The 27,198-nt window shown below is 55.7% G+C and overlaps 1 protein-coding gene across 1 annotated transcript in view; it reads right to left on the bottom strand.

Annotated features, from left to right (window-relative positions):
- Positions 1–27,198, bottom strand: part of LOC147101517 (corticotropin-releasing hormone receptor 1-like) — a 663,409-nt gene that overhangs the window by 273,275 nt on the left and 362,936 nt on the right. Inside the window, exons 7-8 of the mRNA XM_085966027.1 lie at positions 11,463–11,523; positions 9,316–9,388 (exon numbers count right to left, since the gene is read on the bottom strand). Of these exons, the coding sequence (XP_085822153.1) occupies positions 9,316–9,388; positions 11,463–11,523 (134 nt within the window). The remainder of the gene's footprint in view (positions 1–9,315; positions 9,389–11,462; positions 11,524–27,198) is intronic.

Raw genomic sequence — 27,198 nt, 5'->3', positions numbered from 1 at the left:
CTAGCGTCTGAATCGGACTCCTGTTCGGCCACCTTGTGTACTTTTGCGTATTTTCCTTGCGGTGGCTTCTTGTTGCTGGTCTTCTTCCCTGACCTGCATACTCTAGCTATATGTCCAAGCCTACCACAAGTTCTACATTCTTGGTTTTTAAACCAACACTGGTTCTGATCATGCGTTGTCTTTCCACAACGATAACATTTGCCAGAACTCACACCCAATTTGTGTGCACTGAGCTCCGGTGACCGTAGCTGCATTACTGCCGTGCCTCTCGCTGCGGCTTTGTGTGCTGCTGCCATAGTGACCGCCTTCTCAAGCGTCAGCTCATTCTCCTCGAGCAGTCGCTTTTGTGTATCCTGTTTAAATAAACCACACACAAATTTGTCTCGTAGTGCATCTGTCAGTCCCGTTCCAAACTGGCAATATTTCGCTAATTTACGCAATTCCAGCAAATATTCAGCATTGCTTTCATGCTGTAGCTGCCTTCTGTCGTAAAATTTAAATCGTTCCGCTAGCATCAGCGGCGTGGGGTTTAGATGATCTTTCAGGACAGTAACAATCTCATCGAACGTCTTATCCGCCAGTTCATCTGGTGATAACAGGTGTTTCAATTGCCCGTATGTCTTCGCACCCATTAAATTTAATAATGCTAGAGCTTTATCTTGGTCACGAATTTTATTGGCCTTACAATAATTTTTTACTCTTTCAACATATATGGCCCAATCTTCGAGGTCACTATCAAAGGTGCTAATATTCCCGTGTTTAGGCATTGTAGATTTGCAATTTCTCAGATTTTATTTTGTTTACTTGTTATCAAAGATGGCGGCTTCCCGCTCTTGCCGTCGTCCTCCGCCCACAAAATGGCGGTTTTCCCGCGCTTGGCGGTCTTCACCCGTCCCCCAACGCCGTCTCCCTTCAGCCCCCGAGTGCGGCCCTTATCTTCGCCGCGATCGCCCGAGTGCGGCCCTTATCAGCGGATGCGATCGATGGCCCGGCTGCGCCCCTCACTTCAAAGCGGCCCGGCCCTTATCTGCCGATCGCTATCGCCCTGTACCTCTGTCTTCCCCAGCCCTGTCTTCGACTCCGGTTCACAAGCTGATGGAGGCTTCAGGGTCCTAATGCCTGTCGCTTCCAGTGGGGTGGTGTGGTTTGAAACCTCTCTTCAACTGCCGTGGAATAACTGCCGCAGGGTAAGAACCTGACTCGTCGCCAGTGTTAAGTCTGTGAATTATTTAGTTAATTAAGACACAGACTAATGAGTAACAATAAAAACAGGTCTTTACTGGTTGGAGGTAGGGACTATACTGAATACAAGATTACTGCACAGTGCTTATATACCGGTGTGTTCACCCCCGGTATTACGTCTACAGCAGCCTGAGAAAGTAGTACATCTCTTAAGGTGGAACAGGCTTAAGTTCTCTTAAGGTGGAACAGGTTACATACACAACAGGTGTTGGAAGAGTCGCGGATGTAGGTGGGAAGAGACTGGACAAGGGGAGAAAAAATAGAGTTGAGATAGGAAGAGATATGTTCCGTGGGGCAAGAACAGGCTGAAACGATGGGTCTACCAGGGCAGTGCTGTTTGTGGATCTTGGGAAGGAGGTAGAAGTGGGCTGTGCGGGGTTGGGGAACTATGAGGTTGGCGGCCATGGGGGGAAGATCTCCAGAGGAGATGAGGTCAGTGACAGTCTTGGAAACGGTGGTTTGATGTTCGGTAGTGGAGTCATGGTGCAGGTGGAGGTAGGAGGTGGTGTCGGAGAGTTGGCGTTCAGCTTCCGCGTGGTAGAGCCCCGACACTTGCTTAAAAATCCGTTCCATTTCCTGCTTTTTTCCAGTCCTGACGAAAGGTCATCGACCTGAAACGTTAACTCGGTTTCTCTCTTCACTCTGTTGCTGCCTGACCTGCTGAGTAGTTCCAGCATTTTCTGTTTTTATTTCTTGATTAACAAGGCTGACGACTCATTGCTCTGGTCAAGATGAACTCGTTAAGTTAATCGGCTGGAAGATCGAATTGAGATCAAAAATCATTCAAACCTGGAAGGAGGCTTGAAAACCATTCCCTGAGGCCATGAGTCCATTAAAACCACAGACAGCGGTCTGTGTATTGGGGGGGTATATTAGAGAACAGTTTGGATAGCTCGCTCGCTCTCTCCTGCCCTCCACACAATGGAACGTCAAGAGGAGCAGAGCCTTGCTCTTCCAACCAAGACAGACTTCGACTAAGGCCGGTAACCAGGTAGCTGAGACGTACAGGAGGAAGCTGCAAGCAAGATAAAAGTGGCAATCTAGGTGAGCATTGCCAAGCCTACACACCCACAAGATCACTTAGCTGTGTGAGGGGGTGCCTGTATGTTCCTACCAAACCAGAGGGGGTTTAGCGTGGGAAGGGTCCTGTGATAGTTTAGTTCACGGGAGGGTGTTTTTAGGCCGTGGTAAGTCAGCACAGCAGTGGCTTGTTGGACAAGTCAGGGTTGTACTGTTTGAAACTGTACTGTTGTGTTCACACTGCTTGTACTGTCTGCGAGTGGAGTGGTTTTTGTCAACCTTAATAAACACTGTACGGGTGAGCCCGAAAACGCTGTCCATGTTCCAATCTGTCCTCAGTAATCCCTATCGTCCAGAACTTGTAGTAAGGGTGTTTGCGTGCTCGCTACGGGCGGGGCGAAACCACTTACAATAATTGGCGATTGCGGCAGGGGCCGTAGGAAATTGGCCAACCGCAAAAAACGGTTACACTAGGGGAGTGGGGAGCCTAAGCAGAGGTTTGGCCTGGTGGGCTAGGGGAAGGAAGGGAAGTGACAGAGGCAGCTGAACGGATGGTCTCAAGCACGGTGGCATAGTAGTTAGCACTGTTGCCTCACAGCGCCAGAGACCCGGGTTTGAATCCGGCCTTGGGCGACTGTCTGTGTGGAGTTTGCACATTCTCCCCGTGTTTGCGTGGGTTTTCTCCGGGTGCTCCGGTTTCCTCCCACAGTCCAAAGATGTGCGGGTTAGGTTGATTGGCTATGATAAATTGACCCTTAGTGTTAGAGGGATTAAATACGTGGGGTTACAGGGATAGGGTGGGATATGTGTTGGTGTCGGGGTTACGGGGATCGGGTGGGATATGTGTCGGTGCAGGCTCGATGGGCCGAAATGGCCTCTATCTGCACTGTGGGGTTTCTGTGATTCTGTGAATCTTAGAGACAAAGAAGTCCATGAGCTCCTCGCACTTGTTATCGGAGGTGAGGGTGGAGGAGGCTGGGAAGAGAGGTTTAAGAAGATGGTTAGCAGTAAAGAATAGGAGCCGGGGTTTATCTTTGCATTCCAGAATGATCCTGGAATAGTGAGCAGGTTTGGCAGGTGAGAGCGGGACCCTTCAGTGCTTCATGTGGTCCAGCCAGATCTTGCAGTAAATGGCTAAATCCATGAAATCCGTTCACATCTACGTCCCTTGGACTTAAGGGATCGGAGATGAGGGCCGTACTGGGGGAACGACCAGGGTGAGAGAGAGTAATGGCTTTAATGGGGACGAGGTCTTCAAAGGTGGAGGGGAGGGTGTCATTGAGCAGATCGGTAGCTGCAGAAATGTCATGGTGAATGGAGGGCCAAAGGCAAGAGAGCTGGGATTTTGAAAGGGCAGTTGTAAGTGAATTGGGAGAGAGTTTTTTCCAGCGATGGACACAGAAGGAAGTGGGGTTGGGAGGGGGCAGGGGGTTGTGGGTGGAGAGTGATACAGGGAAGTGATCAGATGTTGCCTTATTGGTGATCAACACGACGGGAGCAGCAAGGCCACGTGAGTGACGAAGTCGAGGGGGTGTCCTTGAATATGAGTTGGGGAGAGGGAGGATAGGAGGGCAGTGACCTCAGAGGAGAGAGAGCATGATCAGTTCAGATGGAGATTGAAATCACTGAGGATAAGTCATTTGGTGCAGAGGCTGAGGGAGGAAAGCAGTGAACATAGCTCGGTGAGAACATTGTCATGGAACTTGGGTGGATGGTAGAGAACGAGGACTTTAAATGAGAGGCGAGAGGGATGTAACAAGGTGAGATGCTCAAAGGAGGAGAAGGTGCCAGCAGCCCAGCAGGGGCTGCATTCACTGGATATCCGTTCAGCCTGACCCGCTCCAGCTTTCAATAGACCATCTGATCACCATTACTGCAGGAGGCCAAGAGTGAGTGACCCTCTGGGCAGTGAAGAACATCCTGGGCAGTGAGAGCTTTCCTGGAGGAAGCTCCGAATCTCTCTGCTGCCTGATCCGAAGGAATCGATTTGGGCCATTTAAATCATAAAGGTCTCCTCTGTTACTCCGAGCAATGGTGAACACCAGGGATGGATGAACATGTGACCCAGAATCCACCGCAGCAAGGGCAGGAATGAATTTGTCAGATAGTCAGAGAGTCAAAGGGAGAAAAATTCAATTGATTAGCACCTCCCGTTAGTGCCCTAACAGGGCGCAAAGCAACTCGCGCCCGGGCGCGGTGATGTTTGCGCCGCTCGTGAAATTGACCAGACATTTTGTGACCGCGCTAAACACTACCGCCACGATCTCCTGTGCCCACAGATCGTGATGTCAGTCGAGCGTGCAATGCCCCGGTAGCGCCCCAGGCCGGATATTGAGTGGCGCCTCCTGACTTTCCGCCTGCCACTAGCAACGACAGGTTGAGGGGAACGTTTTGCAGTCGGGAAGGGACGGGGGGAGCGCTATTTAAAGGCGGCCGCTTCCTGCCTTTTTTTGTCGGTGACATTTGTGCACCACACATTCTGAGAGAGAGAGAGAGAGACTTCTGGAGAGATTCAACGCTGTGTGAAGGAGTTTTGGGTACTGAGCAGCACTTTGCAGGTTCATTTTGATTTGCCCTTCCTTGCATAGATTAAGAAGAGACTGTGGGGGCTGCACTCTGAGCTCTTTCCCTGGGCCTCTCCGTTGTTCTTTCCAGCAGGTCTCTCCAGGCCGAGATTCAAGGCTGCAATGAGCAGGGTGTGGATGGAGAGCAAGATCGACCCTCCCCTTTAAGAACTGGCCGGCACCAGTGTGTCTGTGTTCCATTGCTGACTGACATCACATGAGCTTCACCAACGCTCTGAGGTAGCGCCTCGCTTCTCGGTGTTAGCGCCTTAAGAGAGGTGTGTAACGCCTGATTTAGCGCTCCAATCACCTCCGGGGGCGATAGAAGCCAAGTTTGCTGTCGGAGGCGATAATTAGCACCAGGCGCTAAACTTTGCGCCAGGCCGATAATTGCGCCCCAAATGGGGAGATACTGAATCTCTCCCCATAGAGTCATAACGGCACAGAAGGAGGCCATTCGGCCCATCGAGTCCGTGCCGGCTCTCTGTAGAGCAATCCAGTCAGTCCCATTCCCCCGCTCTGTCCCCGTAGCCCTGCAAGTTTATTTCCCTCCAGTGCCTATCCAGTCTCCCCTTGAAAACATCGAGTGTCTCTGCTTCCACCACTTCCGTCAGCAGCGAGTTCCAGGTCCTCACCACTCGCTGCTTAAAAAAGTTTTTCCTCAGATCCTCCCTGTATCTCTTGCCCAAAACCTAGTCTTGTACCATCAGCTAGTGGGAACAGCCTTTCCCCGTCTAGCCTATCCAAATCGATCATAATCTTGTACACCTCTATCAAGTCACCCCTCAATCTCCTTTGCTCTAATCACAGAATCACAGAAACCCCACAGTGCAGATAGAGGCCATTTCGGCCCATCGAGCCTGCACCGACACATATCCCACCCGATCCCCGTAACCCCTACACCAACACATATCCCACCCTATCCCCGTAACCCCACATATTTAATCCCCCTAACACTAAGGGTCAATTTATCATAGCCAATCAACCTAACCCGCACATCTTTGGACTGTGGGAGGAAACCGGAGCACCCGGAGAAAACCCACGCAAACACGGGGAGAATGTGCAAACTCCACACAGACAGTCACCCGAGGCCGGATTTGAACCCGGGTCCCTGGCGCTGTGAGGCAACAGTGCCAACCACTAATGAAACCAAATCCAGCTTCTCCAACCTGTCCTTGTAGCTAAGATCCCCCATCTCTGGAACCATTCTGGTAAATCTCCTCTGCACCCTCTCAAGGGCCTTCACATCCTTCCTAAAGTGTGGTGACTAGAACTGGACGCAATACTCCAGTTGTGGCCTAACCAGCGCTTTATAAAGGTTCAGCATAACTTCTCTACTTTTGTACTCAATACCATTATTTATCAAGCCCAAGATCCCATATGCTTTGCTAACCAGTCTCTCAATATGTCCCGCCACCTTCAGGGACCTATGCACATTAACTCCCAGGTCCCTCTATCCCTGCACACTCTTTAAAACTGTGCCATTAAGTGTATGTTGCCTCTCTGTGTTCCTTCTGCCAAAATGCATCACCTCACACTTCTCTGTATTAAATTTCATCTGCCACTTATCTGCCCATCCTGCTAGCCTTTCTATGTCCTGCTGCAGTTGATTGGTATCATCCTCACTGTTTGCCACACCTCCAAGTTTGGTGTCATTGGCAAATATAGAAAATCTACTCTGTATTTTATATTATTCGTTCCTGGGATGCGGTCATCGCTGGCAAGGCCAGCATTTATTGCCCATCCCTAATTGCGCTTGAGAAGGTGGTGGTGAGCCGCCTTCTTGAACCGCTGCAGTCCGTGTGGTGAAGGTACTCCCACAGTGCTGTTAGGGAGGGAGTTCCAGGATTTTGACCCAGCGACGATGAAGGTTCGCCGATATACTTCTAAGTCAGGATGGTGTGTGACTTGGAGGGAAATTGGAGGTGGTGCTGTTCCCAAGCGTCTGCTGCCCTTGTCCTTCTAGGTGGACGAGGTCGTGGGTTTGGGAGGTGCTGCCGAAGAAGCCTTGGCGAGTTGCTGCAGTGCATCTTGTAGATGGTACACACTGCAGCCACGGTACACCGGTGGTGGAGGGAGTGAACGTTTAAGGTGGTGGATGGGCTGCCAATCAAGCGGGCTGCTTTGTCCTGGATGGTGTCGAGTTTCTTGAGTGTTGTTGGAGCTGCACTCATCCAGGCAAGTAGAGAGTATTCCATCACACTCCTTACTTGTGCCTTGTAGATGGTGGAAAGGCTTTGGGGAGTCAGGAGATGAGACATTCGCCACAGAATACCCAGCCTCTGACTTGCTCTTGCCGCCACAGTATTTATGTGGCTGGTCCAGTTAAGTTTCTAGTCAATGGTGACCCCAGGATGTTGATGGTGAGGGATTCGGCGATAGTAATGCCGTTGAATGTCAAAGGGCGGTGGTTAGACTCTTGCTTGTTGGAGATAGTCATTGTCTGGCATTTCTGTGGCGTGAATTTTACCTGCCACTTATCAGCCCAAGCCTGAACGTCGTCCAGGTCTTGTTGCATGTGGACATGGATTACTTCATTATCTGAGGAGTTGTGAATGGCGCTGAACACTGTGCAGTCATCAGCGAACATCCCCATTTCTGATCTTATGTTGGAAGGAAGGTCATTGATGAAGCAGCTGAGATAGTTGGGCCTAGGATACTGCCCTGAGGAACTCCTGCAGCGATGTCCTGGGGCTGTGATGATTGACCTTCAACCACCACAACCATCTTCCTGTATCCAGGTCATTTATATATATCACAAAAAGCAGTGGCCCCAGCACTGAGCCTTGGAGAACACCACTGTCTACCATCCTGCAGTCTGATAAACAACCACAACTCACTGTTTTCTGTCCTTAAGCCAATTCCTTATCCAAGCTGCCACTGACCCACCTATTCCATGAGCCTCAATTTCGTTAACCAGCCTTCTATGTGGTACTTTGTCAAATGCCTTCTGAAAATCCATGTAGACAACATCCATTGCATTCCCTTCATCAATCCTCCAGGTTACTTCATCAAAAAACAATTTTGTATTTCCATCAATTGCATGGCATTGGAATACAGCTGCCCGTATCTCTATTTCTCTGAAGTGTTACCCACACTTTGAGAACCGTTGTGACTGATGTCACTCAACCAAACAACTAGACTGACCCCGGATCTCCTCTCCTGAAAGCTGCCAGTGTCTGATCAAACCAAGACTCTGGGTAATTAGAACTGTCAGTCCCCTTGTGCTCAGGTGTGGAACCCTGCCTTTTTAGTCCCGCATATCAAAGCCTCCCTGCTTCACTGTGACTGTAACAGAGCGGAAACTGCAGGTTACTGAGGGCAGGGACAGCACGGGTTAGATACAAAGCAAAACACCCTCTACATTGTCCCATCAAACACTCCCAGGGCAGGTACAGCACGGGTTAGATACAGAGTAAAGCTCCCTCTGCACTGTCCCATCAAACACTCCCAGGGCAGGTACAGCACAGGTTAGATACAGAGTAAAACTCCCTCTGCACTGTCCCGTCAAACACTCCCAGGGCAGGTACAGCACAGGTTAGATACAGAGTAAAACTCCCTCTGCACTGTCCCATCAAACACTCCCAGGGCAGGTACAGCACAGGGTTAGAGACAGAGTAAAGCTCCCTCTGCACTGTCCCATCAAACACTCCCAGGGCAGGTACAGCACAGGTTAGATACAGAGTAAAACTCCCTCTGCACTGTCCCGTCAAACACTCCCAGGGCAGGTACAGCACAGGTTAGATACAGAGTAAAACTCCCTCTGCACTGTCCCGTCAAACACTCCCAGGGCAGGTACAGCACAGGGTTAGAGACAGAGTAAAGCTCCCTCTGCACTGTCCCATCAAACACTCCCAGGGCAGGTACAGCACGGGGTTAGAGACAGAGTAAAGCTCCCTCTACACTGTCCCATCAAACACTCCCAGGGCAGGTACAGCACAGGTTAGATACAGAGTAAAGCTCCCTCTGCACTGTCCCATCAAACACTCCCAGGGCAGGTACAGCACGGGGTTAGATACAGAGTAAATCTCCCTATACACTGTCCCATCAAACACTCCCAGGGCAGGTACAGCCTGGGTTAGATACAGAGTAAAGCTCCATCTGCACTGTCCCATCAAACACTCCCAGGGCAGGTACAGCACGGGTTAGATACAGAGTAAAGCTCCCTCTACACTGTCCCATCAAACACTCCCAGGGCAGGTACAGCACGGGTTAGATACAGAGTAAAGCTCCCTCTACACTGTCCCATCAAACACTCCCAGGGCAGGTACAGCACGGGTTAGATACAGAGTAAAGCCCCCTCTACACTGTCCCATCAAACACTCCCAGGGCAGGTACAGCACGGGTTAGATACAGAGTAAAGCCAATGTTTTCAATTATTGGGTGAGTTTTATGCTTGTCTAAAACTGTGCAAATTAACTTAATGATTGGATCGAAGGGCCTCTTTCCATGATGTCACTGTGATGTATCTCTTTGGACATACACTTACCAGTAATACCAGGATCACTGGGCCCTGGTAAATGTAGTCAATGTACTTTCCCGACCTCTTACCAAACCAGCACCTACAGGCAAACAAATAAATCATCAGTTGACACAAGTGAATAAAACCATGCATCAATCCCGTGACTGACCTGCTCACCTTTAACCTTCACACCGCTTACTGACCTGCTCACCTTTAACCTTCACACCGCTTATTGACCTGCTCACCTTTAACCTTCATCCCGCTGACTGACCTGCTCACCTTTAACCTTCACGCTGCTTATTGACCTGTTCACATTTAACCTTCACAGCGCTTACTGACCTGCTCACTTTTAACCTTCACCCTGCTTACTGACCTGCTCACCTTTAACCTTTACCCCACTGACTGACCTGCTGACGTTTAACCTTTACCCCGCTGACTGACCTGCTCGCATTTAACAGTCATCCCGCAGACTGACCTGCTGACCTTTAACCTTCACTCTGTTGTGTGACCTGCTCACCTTTAACCTTTACCCCGCTAATTGACCTCTAACTAACCTTGGTGTGGAGATGCCGGTGTTGGACTCGGGTGGACAAATGTAAGAAGTCACACAACACCAGGTTATAGTCCAACAGTTTTACTTGAAATCACAAGCTTTCGGAGTGCTGCTCCTTCGTCAGGTGAAGTGGAGAGATGCCTATGGACACAGATTATATAGTCAGAGAATAATGCCAGATGATTACAGGTAATCTTTCTAACTGCCATTTATCACACCTCGGCAGAAAGATAATCGCAGCAATCAAAGGTGTGAATGGTGTCCAAACAGGTCAGTCAGGAAAACATTACATCAAAGAACAATGAGGTGGGGTCACAAGGGGTCAAATGTTGCAGATGCTGGGGTCTGTATGAAAAACATAAAAACCGACAAAAAGCATTTCTTTGCTGGAAATCACAGCAGGTCCGGCCGCATCTGTGTAGAGAGAACAAGCCAACGACGACTCGAGTCTGGATGACCCTACGTCAGGTGGGGTTACATGTAGCGTGACATGAACCCAAGATCCCGGTTGAGGCCGTCCTCATGAGTGCGGAACTTGGCTATCAGTTTCTGCTCTACGATTTTGCGTTGCCGTGTGTCTCAAAGGCCGCCTTGGAGAATGCTTACCCGAAGATCGGAGGCTGAATGTCCTTGACTGCTGAAGTGTTCCCCGACTGGGAGGGAACACTCCTGCCTTGCGATTGTTGCGCGATGTCCGTTCATCCGTTGTCGCAGTGTCTGCATGGTCTCGCCGATGTACCATGCTCCGGAGCATCCTTTCCTGCAATGTATGAGGTAGACAACGTTGGCCGAGTCACATGAGTATGTACCATGTGACACAGCACAACAATCGCCAGGCAGGAGTGTTCCCTCCCAGTCGGGGAACACTTCAGCAGTCAAGGACGTTCAGCCTCCGATCTTCGGGTAAGCATTCTCCAAGGCGGCCTTCGAGACACACGACAACGCAAAATTGTAGAGCAGAAACTGATAGCCAAGTTCCGCACTCATGAGGACGGCCTCAACCGGGATCTTGGGTTCATGTCACGCTACATGTAACCCCACCTGATGTAGGGTCATCCGGACTCGAGTCGTCGTTGGCTTGTTCTCTCTGCACAGATGCGGCCGGACCTGCTGTGATTTCCAGCAAAGAAAATGTTTTTTGTCGTTTTTTTTGTTTTTCATACAGACCCCAGCATCTGCAACATTTGACCCCTTGTGACCCCACCTCATTGTTCTTTGATGTAATGTTTTCCTGACTGAGCTGTTTGGACACCATTCACACCTTTGATTGCTGTGATTATCTCTCTGCCGAGGTGTGATAAATGGCAGTTAGAAAGATTACCTGTAATCATCTGGCATTATTCTCTGACTATACAAGCTGTGTCTTTATGCATCTCTCCACTTCACCTGACGAAGGAGCAGCGCTCCGAAAGCTTGTGATTTCAAATAAAACTGTTGGACTATAACCTGGTGTAGTGTGACTTCTTACATCTAACTAACCTAGTGAGGGATCCTCTATTTAATTCCTTTGATATTTTGAAATCCCCATGTGTAAATTGATAGGTGCAAAGTCAGACACTGCACTAAAACCACAGCAGGTGCGCGAGAGCAAGAAGATCATCAAACTTTAAGAGGAACTTACTGCTCATTTTCATAGTATAGCTTCCCGATGGACCAGGCCACGATGATGGGGAGTGGAATACCTGCCAAAGTAGAACACAGATCAAAGTCACGCTCATTCCCTCGCTGCACTCTCACTTCAGGCAGGATGAGGCCTCTGTACTTTTATCACTGGTTGTCGGTGCGCGATGATAACAACACATTTATTGCCCATCCCTAGTCGCCCTGAATGGCTTGCCGAGCCATGCCAGAGGACATTCAGGGTCCAGCATGTGCTGTGGGACTGGAGTGTCAACCAGACTGGGCAGGGGTCTCTGATGAATACTGGGGGACCAGTTTAGTGTTTGCGACAAAATGGCAGCTTTTAGGGGATATTTTTTGTAGCCAGTCCACAAAGGCCCAGATTTATTGAACAGAGTTCATTCGCTGGGCTCTGAACCCATGCTGTCTGAGTTGCTAATCGACCATAACCAGTGCACGAGCAGCCTCCCAGCTACTGGCTCAGTGCTTATTAAAGATCTGGCCAGAAATTCCAGGGGAGGTCTTTTGGGGCAAATCTGGATTGGGGTAAAACTTCTAGCCACCTCATGGATGTGCCCCTTAACCCCTCACATACCTCGGGCACAAAGCTCAGGTGGGGAGTGGACATTTCTCTGTCAACCTCCGGCAGCTCCAGATCCAAAGACCACTCGACATCAGACCAGGCTCTTGAAGGTAATTGATCACTCTCTGATCCATCATCATTGGACAACCGGCCGTTTAAATGTTAAACCCTCTGTAACATAGCAGGCCGGAGAAGCAGAGTGACCCCAGCGGCTGCACTTCTCCTGCGTACAGGACAGGAATCTGTGGCGTGAGGCACCTCCCTCCTTTATGTGATGTCATTCTACGTCTGCCCACAAGTCAAAGCCAAGCCGGCCACAGACGTCCCTGGACTGCGATCTCTACTAATGGCGGCATCACACCCACTGGTGCCCTCGGCACTAACCTTCGACACTGAACCTCGACATCGACCCTCGACACTGACCCTCGGGTACTGACCCTTGACACCGACCCTCGACACCGACCCTCGGCACTGACCCTCGACACCGACCCTCGACACCGACCCTCGGGTACTGACCCTCGGCACCGACCCTCGACAATGACCCTCGGGTACTGACCCTCGGCACCGACCCTCGGCACTGACCCTCGGGTACTGACCCTCGGCACCGACCCTCGGCACTGACCCTCGGGTACTGACCCTCGGCACCGACCCTCGACACTGACCCTCGGGTACTGACCCTCGGCACCGACCCTCGGCACTAACCTTCGACACTGAACCTCGACATCGACGCTGACCCTCAACACTGACCCTCAGCACCGACCCTCGACACTGACCCTCGGGTACTGACCCTCGGCACTGACCCTCGGCACTAACCTTCGACACTGAACCTCGGCATCGACCCTCGACACTGACCCTCGACACTGACCATCGGCACCGACCCTCGACACTGACCCTCGGGTACTGACCCTCGACACTGACCCTCGGGTACTGACCCTCGACACTGAACCTCGGGTACTGACCCTCGGCACCGACCCTCGACACCGACCCTCGGCACCGACCCTCGACACCGACCCTCGGCACCGACCCTTGACACTGACCCTCGGGTACTGACCCTCGACACTGACCCTCGGCACCGACCCTCGACACTGACCCTCGAGTACTGACCCTTGGCACCGACCCTCGGCACCGACCCTCGACACTGACCCTCTGGTACTGACCCTCGACACCGACCCTCGGCACCGAGCCTCGACACTGACCCTCGGCACCGACCCTCGACACCGACCCTCGCCACCGACCCTCAACACTGACCCTCGGGTACTGACCCTCGGCACCGACCCTCGACACCGACCCTCGGGTACTGACCCTCGGTACCAACCCTCGGCACTGACCCTCCAGTACTGACACTTGGCACTGATCCTCGAAACTGACACTCCGGTACTGACCCTCGACACTGACATTGGACACTGACCGTCGACACTGACCCTCGACACTGACCCTCGATACTGACATTCGACACTGACCCTCGCACTGGCCCTCGACACTGACCCTCGATACAGACCCTCGACACTGACGCTCAACTCTGGCCCTCGACTTTGACCCTCAACACTGACCCTAAGGGTCTGACCCTCGACACTGACCTTCGGCACTGACCCTCGGCACTGACCCTCGACTCTGACCCTCGGCACTGACCCTCGACTCTGACCCTCGGCACAGTGCCTCGGCACTGACTCTCGTAACTGACAATCGACACTGAACCTCGACACTGACCCTCGGCACTGACCCTCGGCACCGACCCTCGGCACCGACCCTCGGCACCGACCTCGGCACCGACCCTCGACACTGACCCTCGGGTACTGACCCTCGACACCGACCCTCGGCACCGAGCCTCGACACTGACCCTCGGGTACTGACCCTCGGCACCGACCCTCGACACCGACCCTCGGCACCGAGCCTCGACACTGACCCTCGGGTACTGACCCTCGGCACCGACCCTCGACACCGACCCTCGCCACCGACCCTCAACACTGACCCTCGGGTACTGACCCTCGCTACTGCCATGGCACTGACCCTCGACACTGACCCTCGACACTGATCCTCGACACTGACCCTCGACACTGACCCTCGCTACTGCCATGGCACTGACCCTCGACACTGACCCTCGACACTGTCCCTCGGCACTGACCCTCGGCACTGACCTTCAACACTGACCCTCGAAACTGACCTTCAACAGTGACCCTCGACACTGATCCTCCGGCACTGACCCTCGACACTGACTCACGACACTGACGCTCGAAACAAACCCTCGACACTGACCCTCAACACTGACCCTCGACACTGACCCTCGACACTGACCTTTGCGACTGACGCTCGATACTGACCCTCGGCACTGACACTCGATTCTGACCCTCCGGCACTGACCCTCGACAATGACCCTCGACACTGACCCTCCGGAACTGACCCTCGACACTGAACCTTGACACTGACCCATGACACTGACCTTCGACACTGACCTTCGACACTGACCCTCGACACTGACCCTCGACACTGACCCTCGACACTGAACTTTGACACTGATCCCCGGCACTGACACTTGGCACTGACACTCGACACTGACCCTCCAGCACTGACCCTCGACACTGACCCTCGACATTGACCCTCCAGCACTGACCCTCGACACTGACCCTCCGGCACTGACCCTCGACAGTGACCCTCGACGCTGACGCTCGACGCTGACCCTCGACACTGACCCTCGACACTGACCCTCGATACTGACATTCGACACTGACCCTCGCACTGGCCCTCGACACTGACCCTCGATACAGACCCTCGACACTGACGCTCAACTCTGGCCCTCGACTTTGACCCTCAACACTGACCCTAAGGGTCTGACCCTCGACACTGACCTTCGGCACTGACCCTCGGCACTGACCCTCGACTCTGACCCTCGGCACAGTGCCTCGGCACTGACTCTCGTAACTGACAATCGACACTGAACCTCGACACTGACCCTCGGCACTGACCCTCGGCACCGACCCTCGGCACCGACCCTCGGCACCGACCTCGGCACCGACCCTCGACACTGACCCTCGGGTACTGACCCTCGACACCGACCCTCGGCACCGAGCCTCGACACTGACCCTCGGGTACTGACCCTCGGCACCGACCCTCGACACCGACCCTCGGCACCGAGCCTCGACACTGACCCTCGGGTACTGACCCTCGGCACCGACCCTCGACACCGACCCTCGCCACCGACCCTCAACACTGACCCTCGGGTACTGACCCTCGCTACTGCCATGGCACTGACCCTCGACACTGACCCTCGACACTGATCCTCGACACTGACCCTCGACACAGACCCTCGCTACTGCCATGGCACTGACCCTCGACACTGACCCTCGACACTGTCCCTCGGCACTGACCCTCGGCACTGACCTTCAACACTGACCCTCGAAACTGACCTTCAACAGTGACCCTCGACACTGATCCTCCGGCACTGACCCTCAACACTGACCCTCGACACTGACTCACGACACTGACGCTCGAAACAAAACCTCGACACTGACCCTCGGCACTGACCCTCGGCACCGACCCTCGGCACCGACCCTCGGCACCGACCTCGGCACCGACCCTCGACACTGACCCTCGGGTACTGACCCTCGACACCGACCCTCGGCACCGAGCCTCGACACTGACCCTCGGGTACTGACCCTCGGCACCGACCCTCGACACCGACCCTCGGCACCGAGCCTCGACACTGACCCTCGGGTACTGACCCTCGGCACCGACCCTCGACACCGACCCTCGCCACCGACCCTCAACACTGACCCTCGGGTACTGACCCTCGCTACTGCCATGGCACTGACCCTCGACACTGACCCTCGACACTGATCCTCGACACTGTCCCTCGGCACTGACCCTCGGCACTGACCTTCAACACTGACCCTCGACACTGATCCTCGACACTGACCCTCGACACAGACCCTCGCTACTGCCATGGCACTGACCCTCGACACTGACCCTCGACACTGTCCCTCGGCACTGACCCTCGGCACTGACCTTCAACACTGACCCTCGAAACTGACCTTCAACAGTGACCCTCGACACTGATCCTCCGGCACTGACCCTCAACACTGACCCTCGACACTGACTCACGACACTGACGCTCGAAACAAACCCTCGACACTGACCCTCAACACTGACCCTCGACACTGACCCTCGACACTGACCTTTGCGACTGACGCTCGATACTGACCCTCGGCACTGACACTCGATTCTGACCCTCCGGCACTGACCCTCGACAATGACCCTCGACACTGACCCTCCGGAACTGACCCTCGACACTGAACCTTGACACTGACCCATGACACTGACCTTCGACACTGACCTTCGACACTGACCCTCGACACTGACACTCGACACTGACCCTCGACACTGACCCTCGACACTGACCCTCGACACCGACCCTCGACACTGAACTTTGACACTGATCCCCGGCACTGACCCACGACACTGAACCATGATACTGATCCTCGACACTGACCCTCGACATTGACCCTCGGCATTGACCCTCGGCACTGATCCTCGGCACTGACTCTCGGCACTGACCCTCGACACTGACACTCCGGCCCTGACCCTCGACACTGAACCTCGACACTGAACCATGATACTGACCCTCGACACTGACCCTCGACATTGACCCTCGGCCTTGACCCTCGACACTGACCCTCGACACTGACCCTCGACACTGAACCTCCGGCACTGAACCTCGACACTGACCCTCAACACTGACCCTCGAAACTGACACTCGGCACTGACTCTCGGCACTGGCCCTCGACACTGACCCTCGACACTGACATTCGGCATTGACCCTCGACACTGACCCTCGGCACTGACCCTCGACACTGACCCTTGACACTGACCCTCGACATTGACACTCAGGCATTGACCTTCGACACTGATCCTCGACACTGACCCTCGACACTGACCATCGGGCACTGACCCTCAACACTGACCCTCGCTACTGTCCTGCGGCACTGACCCTCGACACTGTTCCTCGGCACTGACCCTCGACACTGACACACTAACACCGACCTTTGACACTGACCCCCGGCACTGACCCTCGGCACTGACCTTCGATACTGACCCACGAAACTGACCCTCGACACTGACCTTCGACACTGACCCTCGACACTGACCTTCGACACTGACCCTCGACACTGATCCTCCAGCACTGACCCTCGACACTGACCCTCGACACTGACTCACGACACTGACCCTCGAAACTAACCCTTGACACTGACCCTCGACACTGACCTTCGAGACTGACCCTCGACACTGACCCTCCGGCACTGACCCGCGGGACTGACACTCCGGCACTGACCCTCAACACTGACCCTCAACACTGACCCTCTGGAACTGACCCTCGACACTGACCTTTGACACTGACCCTCCGGCACTGACCCTCGACACTGACCCTCGACACTGACCCTCGACACTGACCCTCGACACTGACCCTCGACACTGACCCTCCGGCACTGACCCTCGACAGTGACCCTCGACGCTGACGCTCGACGCTGACCCTCGACACTGATGTTCGACTCTGGCGCACGACTTTGACCCTCAACACTGGCCCTAAGGGACTGACCCTCGACACTGACCCTCAGCCTTGACCCTCGAAACTGACCCTCGACACTGACCCTCGGCCCTGATCCTCTAGCACTGACCCTCGACACTGACCCTCGGCACTGACCTTCGGCAGTGACCCTCTGCACTGAAACCTGGCACGGACCCTCAACACTGACCCTCGACACTGACCCTCGACACTGACCATCGACACTGGCCCTTGGGCACTGACCCTCAACACTGACCCTCGCTACTGACCCACTGGCTCCGACCCTGTGGCGCTGACCCTCGACACTGAACCACCGGCTCTGAACCTCAGCCCAGACCCTAGTCAATGAATCTCGACACTGACCCTCGACACCGACCCTCGACACCGACTCTCGACACCGACCCTCGACACCGACCCTCGACACTGACCCTCGACACTGACCCTCGACACTGACCCTCGACACTGACTCACGACAGTGACCCTCAACACTGACCCGCGGCACTGACCTTCGACACTGACTCTCGACACTGACCCTCTGGCACTGACCCTCGGCGCTGACCCCAGACACTGACTCACGACAATGACCCTCGACACTGACCCTCGACACTGCCCTTCGACACTGACCCTCGACACTGACCCTCGACATTGACCCAACAGCACAGACCCCCGATACTGACCCTCTGGCACTGACCCTCAGCATTGACCCTCGACAATGACCCTCAGCATTGACCCTCGGCAATGACCCTCGACACTGACCCTCGACACTGACCCTCGGCACTGACCTTCGACACTGACCCTCGGGCACTGACCCTCGACACTGACCTTCGGCACTGACCCTCGACACTGACCCTCGACACTGACCCTCGACACTGACCCTCGACACTGTCCTTCAACACAGACCTTTGAGACTGGCCCTCGACACTGACCCTCGACACTGACCCTCGAAACTGACCCTCCGGCACTGACCCTCGACACTGACCCTCAACACTGACACTGCGGCACTGACCCTCGGCACTGACCCTCGGCACTGACCCTCGACACTGACCCTCGACAATGACCCTCGACCATGACCCTCGACAATGACGCTCGACACTGACCCTCGATAATGACCCTCGACACTGACCTTCGACACAGACCCTCCGGCACTGACCCTCGACACTGACCCTTGACACTGACCCTCGACACTGATGTTTGACTCTGGCCCACGACTTTGACCGTCAACACTTGCCCTAAGGGACTGACCCTCGACACTGTCCCTCGACACTTACCTTCCGCACTGTCCCTCGACACTGACCCTCAGCCTTGACCCTCCAAACTGACCCTCGACACTGACCCTCGGCCCTGATCCTCCAGCACTGACCCTCGACACTGACCCTCGGCACTGACACTCGGCACTGACCTTCGGGCACTGACCCTCGACACTGACCCTCGCTACTGACCCACTGGCTCTGACCCTCTGGCACTGACCCTCGACACCGAACCATCGGCCCTGAACCTCGGCCCAGACCCTCGTCAATGAATCTCGACACTGACCCTCGACACTGAACCTCGACACTGACATTTGACACCGACCCTCGGCACTGACCCTCGACACTGACCCTCGATACTGACCCTCGACACTGACATTCGACACTGACCCTTGGCACTGACCCTCGACACTGACCCTCGATACAGACCCTCGAAACTGACGCGCGACTCTGGCCCTCGACTTTGACCCTCAACACTGACCCTAAGGGTCTGACCCTCGACACTGACCTTCGGCACTGTCGCTCGACACTGACCCTCGACACTGACCCTCGACACTGACCCTTGACACTGACCCTCAACACTGACCCTTGGCCCTGATCCTCCGGCACTGACCCTCGACACTGACCCTTGGCACTGACCCTCGACTCTGACCCTCAACACTGACCCTCGGCACAGTGCCTCGTCACTGACTCTCGTAACTGACAATCGACAGTGAACCTCGACACTGACCCTCGGCACTGACCCTTGACACTGACTCTCGGCACTGTCCCTCAGCACTGACCCTCGTCACTGACCGTCGACACTGACCGTCGACACTGACCGTCGACACTGACCCTCGACACTGACCCTCAAAACTGAAACTCGACACTGAGCCTCGAAACTGTCCCTCGACACTGACTCACGACAGTGACCCTCGGCACTGACGCTCGACACTGACCCTCGACACTGACCCTCGACACTGACCCTCGGGCACTGACCCTCGACACTGACCCTCGCTACTGTCCCTCGGCACTGACCCTCGCTACTGACCCCCGGCACTGACCCTCGGCACTGACCTTCGATACTGACCCACGGCACTGACCTTCGACACTGACCTTCAATACTGACACTCGACACTGACCTTCAACACTGACCCTCGACACTGATCCTCCGGCACTGACCCTCAACACTGACCCTCGACACTGACTCACAACACTGACCCTCGAAACTAACCCTTGACACTGACCCTCAACACTGACCCTTGACACTGACCATTGACACTGACCTTTGAGACTGACGCTCGATACTGACCCGCGACACTGACCCTCCGGCACTGACCCTCGACACTGAACCTCGACACTGACCCTCCGGAACTGACCCTCGACACTTACCCATGACAATTACCTTCGACACTGACCCTCGGCACTGCCCCTCGAGACTGATCCTCCGGCACTGACCCTTGACACTGACCCTCGACACTGACATTCAACATTGACCCTCGGCACTGACCCTCCGGCACTGACCCTCAACACCGACCCTCGACACTGACCCTCCGACACAGATCCTCGACACTGACCCTCGGCAGTGACGCTCGACACTGACCCTTGATACTGTCCCTCGACACTGACCCTCGGCATAGTGCCTCAGCACTGACTCTCATAACTGACAATCGACACTGAACCTCAACACTGACCCTCGGCACTGACCCTTGACACTGACTCTCGGCACTGTCCCTCGGCACTGACCCTCGACACTGACCCTCGACACTGACCCTCGACACTGACCCTCGACACTGTCCCTCGAAACTGACCTTCGACACTGACCCTCGGCCTTGACCCTCGAAACTGACCCTCGACACTGACCCTCGGCCCTGATCCACCGGCACTGACCCTCGACACTGACCCTCGGCAGTGACCTTCTGCACTGACACTCGGCACGGACCCTCGACACTGACACTCAGGCATTGACCTTCGACACTGATCCTCGACACTGACCCTCGACACAGACCCTCGCTACTGCCATGGCACTGACCCTCGACACTGACCCTCGACACTGTCCCTCGGCACTGACCCTCGGCACTGACCTTCAACACTGACCCTCGACACTGATCCTCCGGCACTGACCCTCGACACTGACTCACGACACTGACGCTCGAAACAAACCCTCGACACTGACCCTCGACACTGACCTTTGCGACTGACGCTCGATACTGACCCTCGGCACTGACACTCGATACTAACCCTCCGGCACTGACCCTCGACAATGACCCTCGACACTGACCCTCCGGAACTGACCCTCGACACTGACCCATGACACTGACCTTCGACACTGACCCTCGACACTGACCCTCGACACTGAACTTTGACACTGATCCCCGGCACTGACACTTGGCACTGACACTCGACACTGACCCTCCAGCACTGACCCTCGACACTGACCCTCGACATTGACCCTCCGGCACTGACCCTCGACACTGACCCTCCGGCACTGACCCTCGACAGTGACCCTCGACACTGACGCTCGATGCTGACCCTCAACACTGACCATCGAAACTGACCCTCGACAATTACCCTCGACACTGACCCACGACACTGATCCACGACACTGACCCTCGACACAGACCCTCCGACACTGACCCTCGACAATGACCCTCGGCATTGACTCTCGACACTGACCCTCCGGCCCTGACCCTCGGCACTGACCCTCGACACTGAACCTCGACACTGAACCTCGACACTGAACCATGAAAATGACCCTCGACACTGACCCTCGACATTGACCCTCGGCCTTGACCCTCGACACTGACCCTCGACACTGACCCTCGACACTGACCCTCGACACTGACCCTCGGCACTGACCCTCGACACTGAACCTCCGGCACTGAACCTCGACACTGACCCTCGACACTGACCCTCGAAACTGACCCTCGAAACTGACACTCGGCGCTGGCCCTCGGCACTGGCCCTCGGCACTGGCCCTCGACACTGACCCTCGACACTGACCCTCGACACTGACCCTCGACACTGACCCTCGACACTGACCCTCGACACTGACCCTCGGCACAGTGCCTCGGCACTGACTCTCGTAACTGACAATCGACACTGAACCTCGACACTGACCCTCGGCACTGACCCTCGACACTGACCCTCGGCACTGTCCCTCGACACTGACCCTCGACACTGACCCTCGACACTGACCCTCGACACTGACCCTCGACACTGACCCTCGACACTGACCCTCGGCCTTGACCCTCGAAACGGACCCTCGACACTGACCCTCGGCCCTGATCCTCCGGCACTGGACCTCGACACTGACCCTCGGCAGTGCCCTTCTGCACTGACACTCGGCACGGAATCTCGACACTGACCCTTGACACTGACCCTCGTCACTGACAGTCGACATTGACACTCAGGCATTGACCTTCGACACTGATCCACGACACTTACCCTCGGGCACTGACCCTCGACACTGACCCTCGGCATAGTGCCTCGGCACTAACTCTCGTAACTGACAATCGACACTGAACCTCAACACTGACCCTCGGCACTGACCCTTGACACTGACTCTCGGCACTGTCCCTCGACAGTGACCGTCGACACTGATCCTCGACACTGACCCTCAACACTGAAACTCAACACTGAGCCTCGACACTGTCCCTCGAAACTGACCTTCGACACTGACCCTCGGCCTTGACCCTCGAAACTGACCCTCGAAACTGACCCTCGGCCCTGATCCACCGCCACTGACCCTCGACACTGACCCTCGGCAGTGACCTTCTGCACTGACACTCGGCACGGACCCTTGACACTGACACTCAGGCATTGACCTTCGACACTGATCCTCGACACTGACCCTCGACACAGACCCTCGCTACTGCCATGGCACTGACCCTCGACACTGTCCCTCGGCACTGATCCTCCGGCACTGACCCTCAACACTGACCCTCGACACTGACCCTCGACACTGACCCTCGACACTGACCTTTGCGACTGACGCTCGATACTGACCCTCGGCACTGACACTCGATACTGACCCTCCGGCACTGACCCTCGACACTGACCCTCCGGAACCGACCCTCGACACTGAACCTTGACACTGACCCATGACACTGACCTTCGACACTGACCCTCGACACTGAACTTTGACACTGATCCCCGGCACTGACACTTGGCACTGACACTCGACACTGACCCTCCAGCACTGACCCTCGACACTGACCCTCGACATTGACCCTCCGGCACTGACCCTCGACACTGACCCTCCGGCACTGACCCTCGACACTGACGCTCGATGCTGACCCTCAACACTGACCATCGAAACTGACCCTCGACAATTACCCTCGACACTGACCCACGACACTGATCCACGACACTGACCCTCGACACAGACCCTCCGACACTGACCCTCGGCATTGACTCTCGGCACTGACCCTCGACACTGACCCTCTGGCCCTGACCCTCGGCACTGACCCTCGACACTGAACCTCGACACTGAACCTCGACACTGAACCTCGACACTGACCCATGACACTGAACCATGATACTGACCCTCGACACTGACCCTCGGCCTTGACCCTCGACACTGACCCTCGACACTGAACCTCCGGCACTGAACCTCCAGCACTGAACCTCGACACTGACCCTCAACACTGACACTCGGCACTGACTCTCGGCACTGACTCTCGGCACTGGCCCTCGACACTGACATTCGGCATTGACCCTCGACACTGACCCTCGGCACTGACCCTCGACACTGACCCTCGACACTGATGTTCGACTCTGGCGCACGGCTTTGACCCTCAACACTGGCCCTAAGGGACTGACCCTCGACACTGACCCTCAGCCTTGACCCTCGAAACTGACCCTCGACACTGACCCTCGGCCCTGATCCTCTAGCACTGACCCTCGACACTGACCTTCGGCAGTGACCCTCTGCACTGAAACTTGGCACGGACCCTCGACACTGACCCTCGACACTGACCCTCGACACTGACCCTCGACACTGACCCTCGACCCTGATCCTTTAGCACTGACCCTCGACACTGACCCTCGGCAGTGACCTTCGGCAGTGACCCTCTGCACTGAAACTTGGCACGGACCCTCGACACTGACCCTCGACACTGACCCCCGGCACTGACCCTCGACACTGACCCTCGGCATAGTGCCTCGGCACTAACTCTCGTAACTGACAATCGACACTGAACCTCAACACTGACCCTCGGCACTGACTCTCGGCACTGTCCCTCGGCACTGACCCTCGACAGTGACCGTCGACACTGACCCTCGACACTGACCCTCAACACTGAAACTCAACACTGAGCCTCGACACTGTCCCTCGAAACTGACCTTCGACACTGACCCTCGGCCTTGACCCTCGAAACTGACCCTCGGCCCTGATCCACCGCCACTGACCCTCGACACTGACCCTCGGCAGTGACCTTCTGCACTGACACTCGGCACGGACCCTTGACACTGACACTCAGGCATTGACCTTCGACACTGACTCACGACACTGAAGCTCGAAACAAACCCTCGACACTGACCCTCGACACTGACCCTCGACACTGAACCTTGACACTGACCTTTGCGACTGACGCTCGATACTGACCCTCGGCACTGACACTCGATACTGACCCTCCGGCACTGACCCTCGACACTGACCCTCCGGAACCGACCCTCGACACTGAACCTTGACACTGACCCATGACACTGACCTTCGACACTGACCCTCGACACTGAACTTTGACACTGATCCCCGGCACTGACACTTGGCACTGACACTCGACACTGACCCTCCAGCACTGACCCTCGACACTGACCCTCGACATTGACCCTCCGGCACTGACCCTCGACACTGACCCTCCGGCACTGACCCTCAACACTGACCATCGAAACTGACCCTCGACAATTACCCTCGATACTGACCCACGACACTGATCCACGACACTGACCCTCGGCACTGACCCTCGACACTGAACCTCGACACTGAACCTCGACACTGAACCTCGACACTGACCCACGACACTGAACCATGATACTGACCCTCGACACTGACCCTCGACACTGACCCTCAGCCTTGACCCTCGACACTGACCCTCGACACTGACCCTCGACACTGAACCTCCGGCACTGAACCTCCGGCACTGAACCTCGACACTGACCCTCAACACTGACACTCGGCACTGACTCTCGGCACTGACTCTCGGCACTGGCCCTCGAAACTGACCCTCCGGCACTGACCCTCGACACTGACCCTCGACACTGACCCTGCGGCACTGACCCTCGGCACTGACCCTCGGCACTGACCCTCGACAATGACCCCCGATAATGACCCTCGACACTGACCTTCGACACTGACCCTCCGGCACTGACCCTCGACACTGACGTTCGACTCTGGCGCACGGCTTTGACCCTCAACACTGGCCCTAAGGGACTGACCCTCGACACTGACCCTCAGCCTTGACCCTCAAAACTGACCCTCGACACTGACCCTCGGCCCTGATCCTCTAGCACTGACCCTCGACACTGACCCTCGACACTGACCTTCGACAATGACCCCCGATAATGACCCTCGACACTGACCTTCGACACTGACCCTCCGGCACTGACCCTCGACACTGACGTTCGACTCTGGCGCACGGCTTTGACCCTCAACACTGGCCCTAAGGGACTGACCCTCGACACTGACCCTCAGCCTTGACCCTCAAAACTGACCCTCGACACTGACCCTCGGCCCTGATCCTCTAGCACTGTCCCTCGACACTGACCATCAGCCTTGACCCTCCAAACTGACCCTCGACACTGACCCTCGGCCCTGATCCTCCAGCACTGACCCTCGGCACTGACCTTCGGCAGTGACCCTCTGCACTGACAATCAGGCATTGTCCTTCAGCACTGATCCTCGACACTGACCTTCGACACTGACCTTCGGGCACTGACCCTCGACACTGACCCTTGCTACTGACCCACTGGCTCTGACCCTCTGGCACTGACCCTCGACACTGAACCATCGGCCCTGAACCTCGGCCCAGACTCTCGTCAATGAATCTCGACACTGACCTTCGACACTGACCCTCGAAACTGACGCGCGACTCTGGCCCTCGACTTTGACCCTCAACACTGACCCTAAGGGTCTGACCCTCGACACTGACCTTCGGCACTGTCGCTCGACACTGACCCTCGACATTGACCCTCGGCCTTGACCCTCGACACTGACCCTCGACACTGACCCTTGGCCCTGATCCTCCGGCACTGACCCTCGACTCTGACCCTCAACACTGACCCTCGGCACAGTGCCTCGTCACTGACTCTCGTAACTGACAATCGACACTGAACCTCGACACTGACCCTCGGCACTGACCCTTGACACTGACTCTCGGCACTGTCCCTCAGCACTGACCGTCGACACTGACCCTTGATGCTGACCCTCGACACTGACACTCAGGCATTGACCTTCGACACTGATCCTCGACACTGACCCTCGGGCACTGACCCTCGACACTGACCCTCGCTACTGACCCCCGGCACTGACCCTCGGCACAGGCCTTCGATACTGACCCACGGCACTGACCTTCAATACTGACACTCGACACTGACCTTCAACACTGACCCTCGACACTGATCCTCCGGCACTGACCCTCGACACCGACCCTCGACACTGACCCTCGAAACTGACCCTCGAAACTGACCCTCCGGCACTGACCCTCGGCACTGACCCTCGACAATGACCCTCGACACTGACCCTCGACACTGACCCTCGATAAAGACCCTCGACACTGACCTTCGACACTGACCCTCCGGCACTGACCCTCGACACTGACCCTCGACACTGACCCTCGACACTGACCTTCGGCACTGACCCTCGACACTGTCCTTCAACACAGGCCTTTGAGACTGACCCTCGACACTGACCCTCCGGCACTGACCCTCGACACTGACCCTCCGGCACTGACCCTCGACACTGACCCTCGAAACTGACCCTCGAAACTGACCCTCCGGCACTGACCCTCGGCACTGACCCTCGACACTGACCCTCGACAATGACCCTCGACACTGACCCTCGGCACTGACCCTCCGGCAATGACCCTCGACACCGACCCTCGACACCGACCCTCGAAACTGACCCTCGAAACTGACCCTCCGGCACTGACCCTCGGCACTGACCCTCGACACTGACCCTCGACAATGACCCTCGACACTGACCCTCGACACTGACCCTCGATAAAGACCCTCGACACTGACCTTCGACACTGACCCTCCGGCACTGACCCTCGACACTGACCCTCGACACTGACCCTCGACACTGACCTTCGGCACTGACCCTCGACACTGTCCTTCAACACAGGCCTTTGAGACTGACCCTCGACACTGACCC

This window comes from Somniosus microcephalus, chromosome 24 (genome assembly GCF_052327205.1).
Source record: "Somniosus microcephalus isolate GS21.2 chromosome 24, FLI_Smic_1.0, whole genome shotgun sequence".
Lineage (NCBI taxonomy): Eukaryota > Metazoa > Chordata > Chondrichthyes > Squaliformes > Somniosidae > Somniosus > Somniosus microcephalus.
The sequence above is the reverse complement of the archived record's forward strand: the minus strand, read 5'-3'. Positions and strand labels throughout refer to the sequence as shown.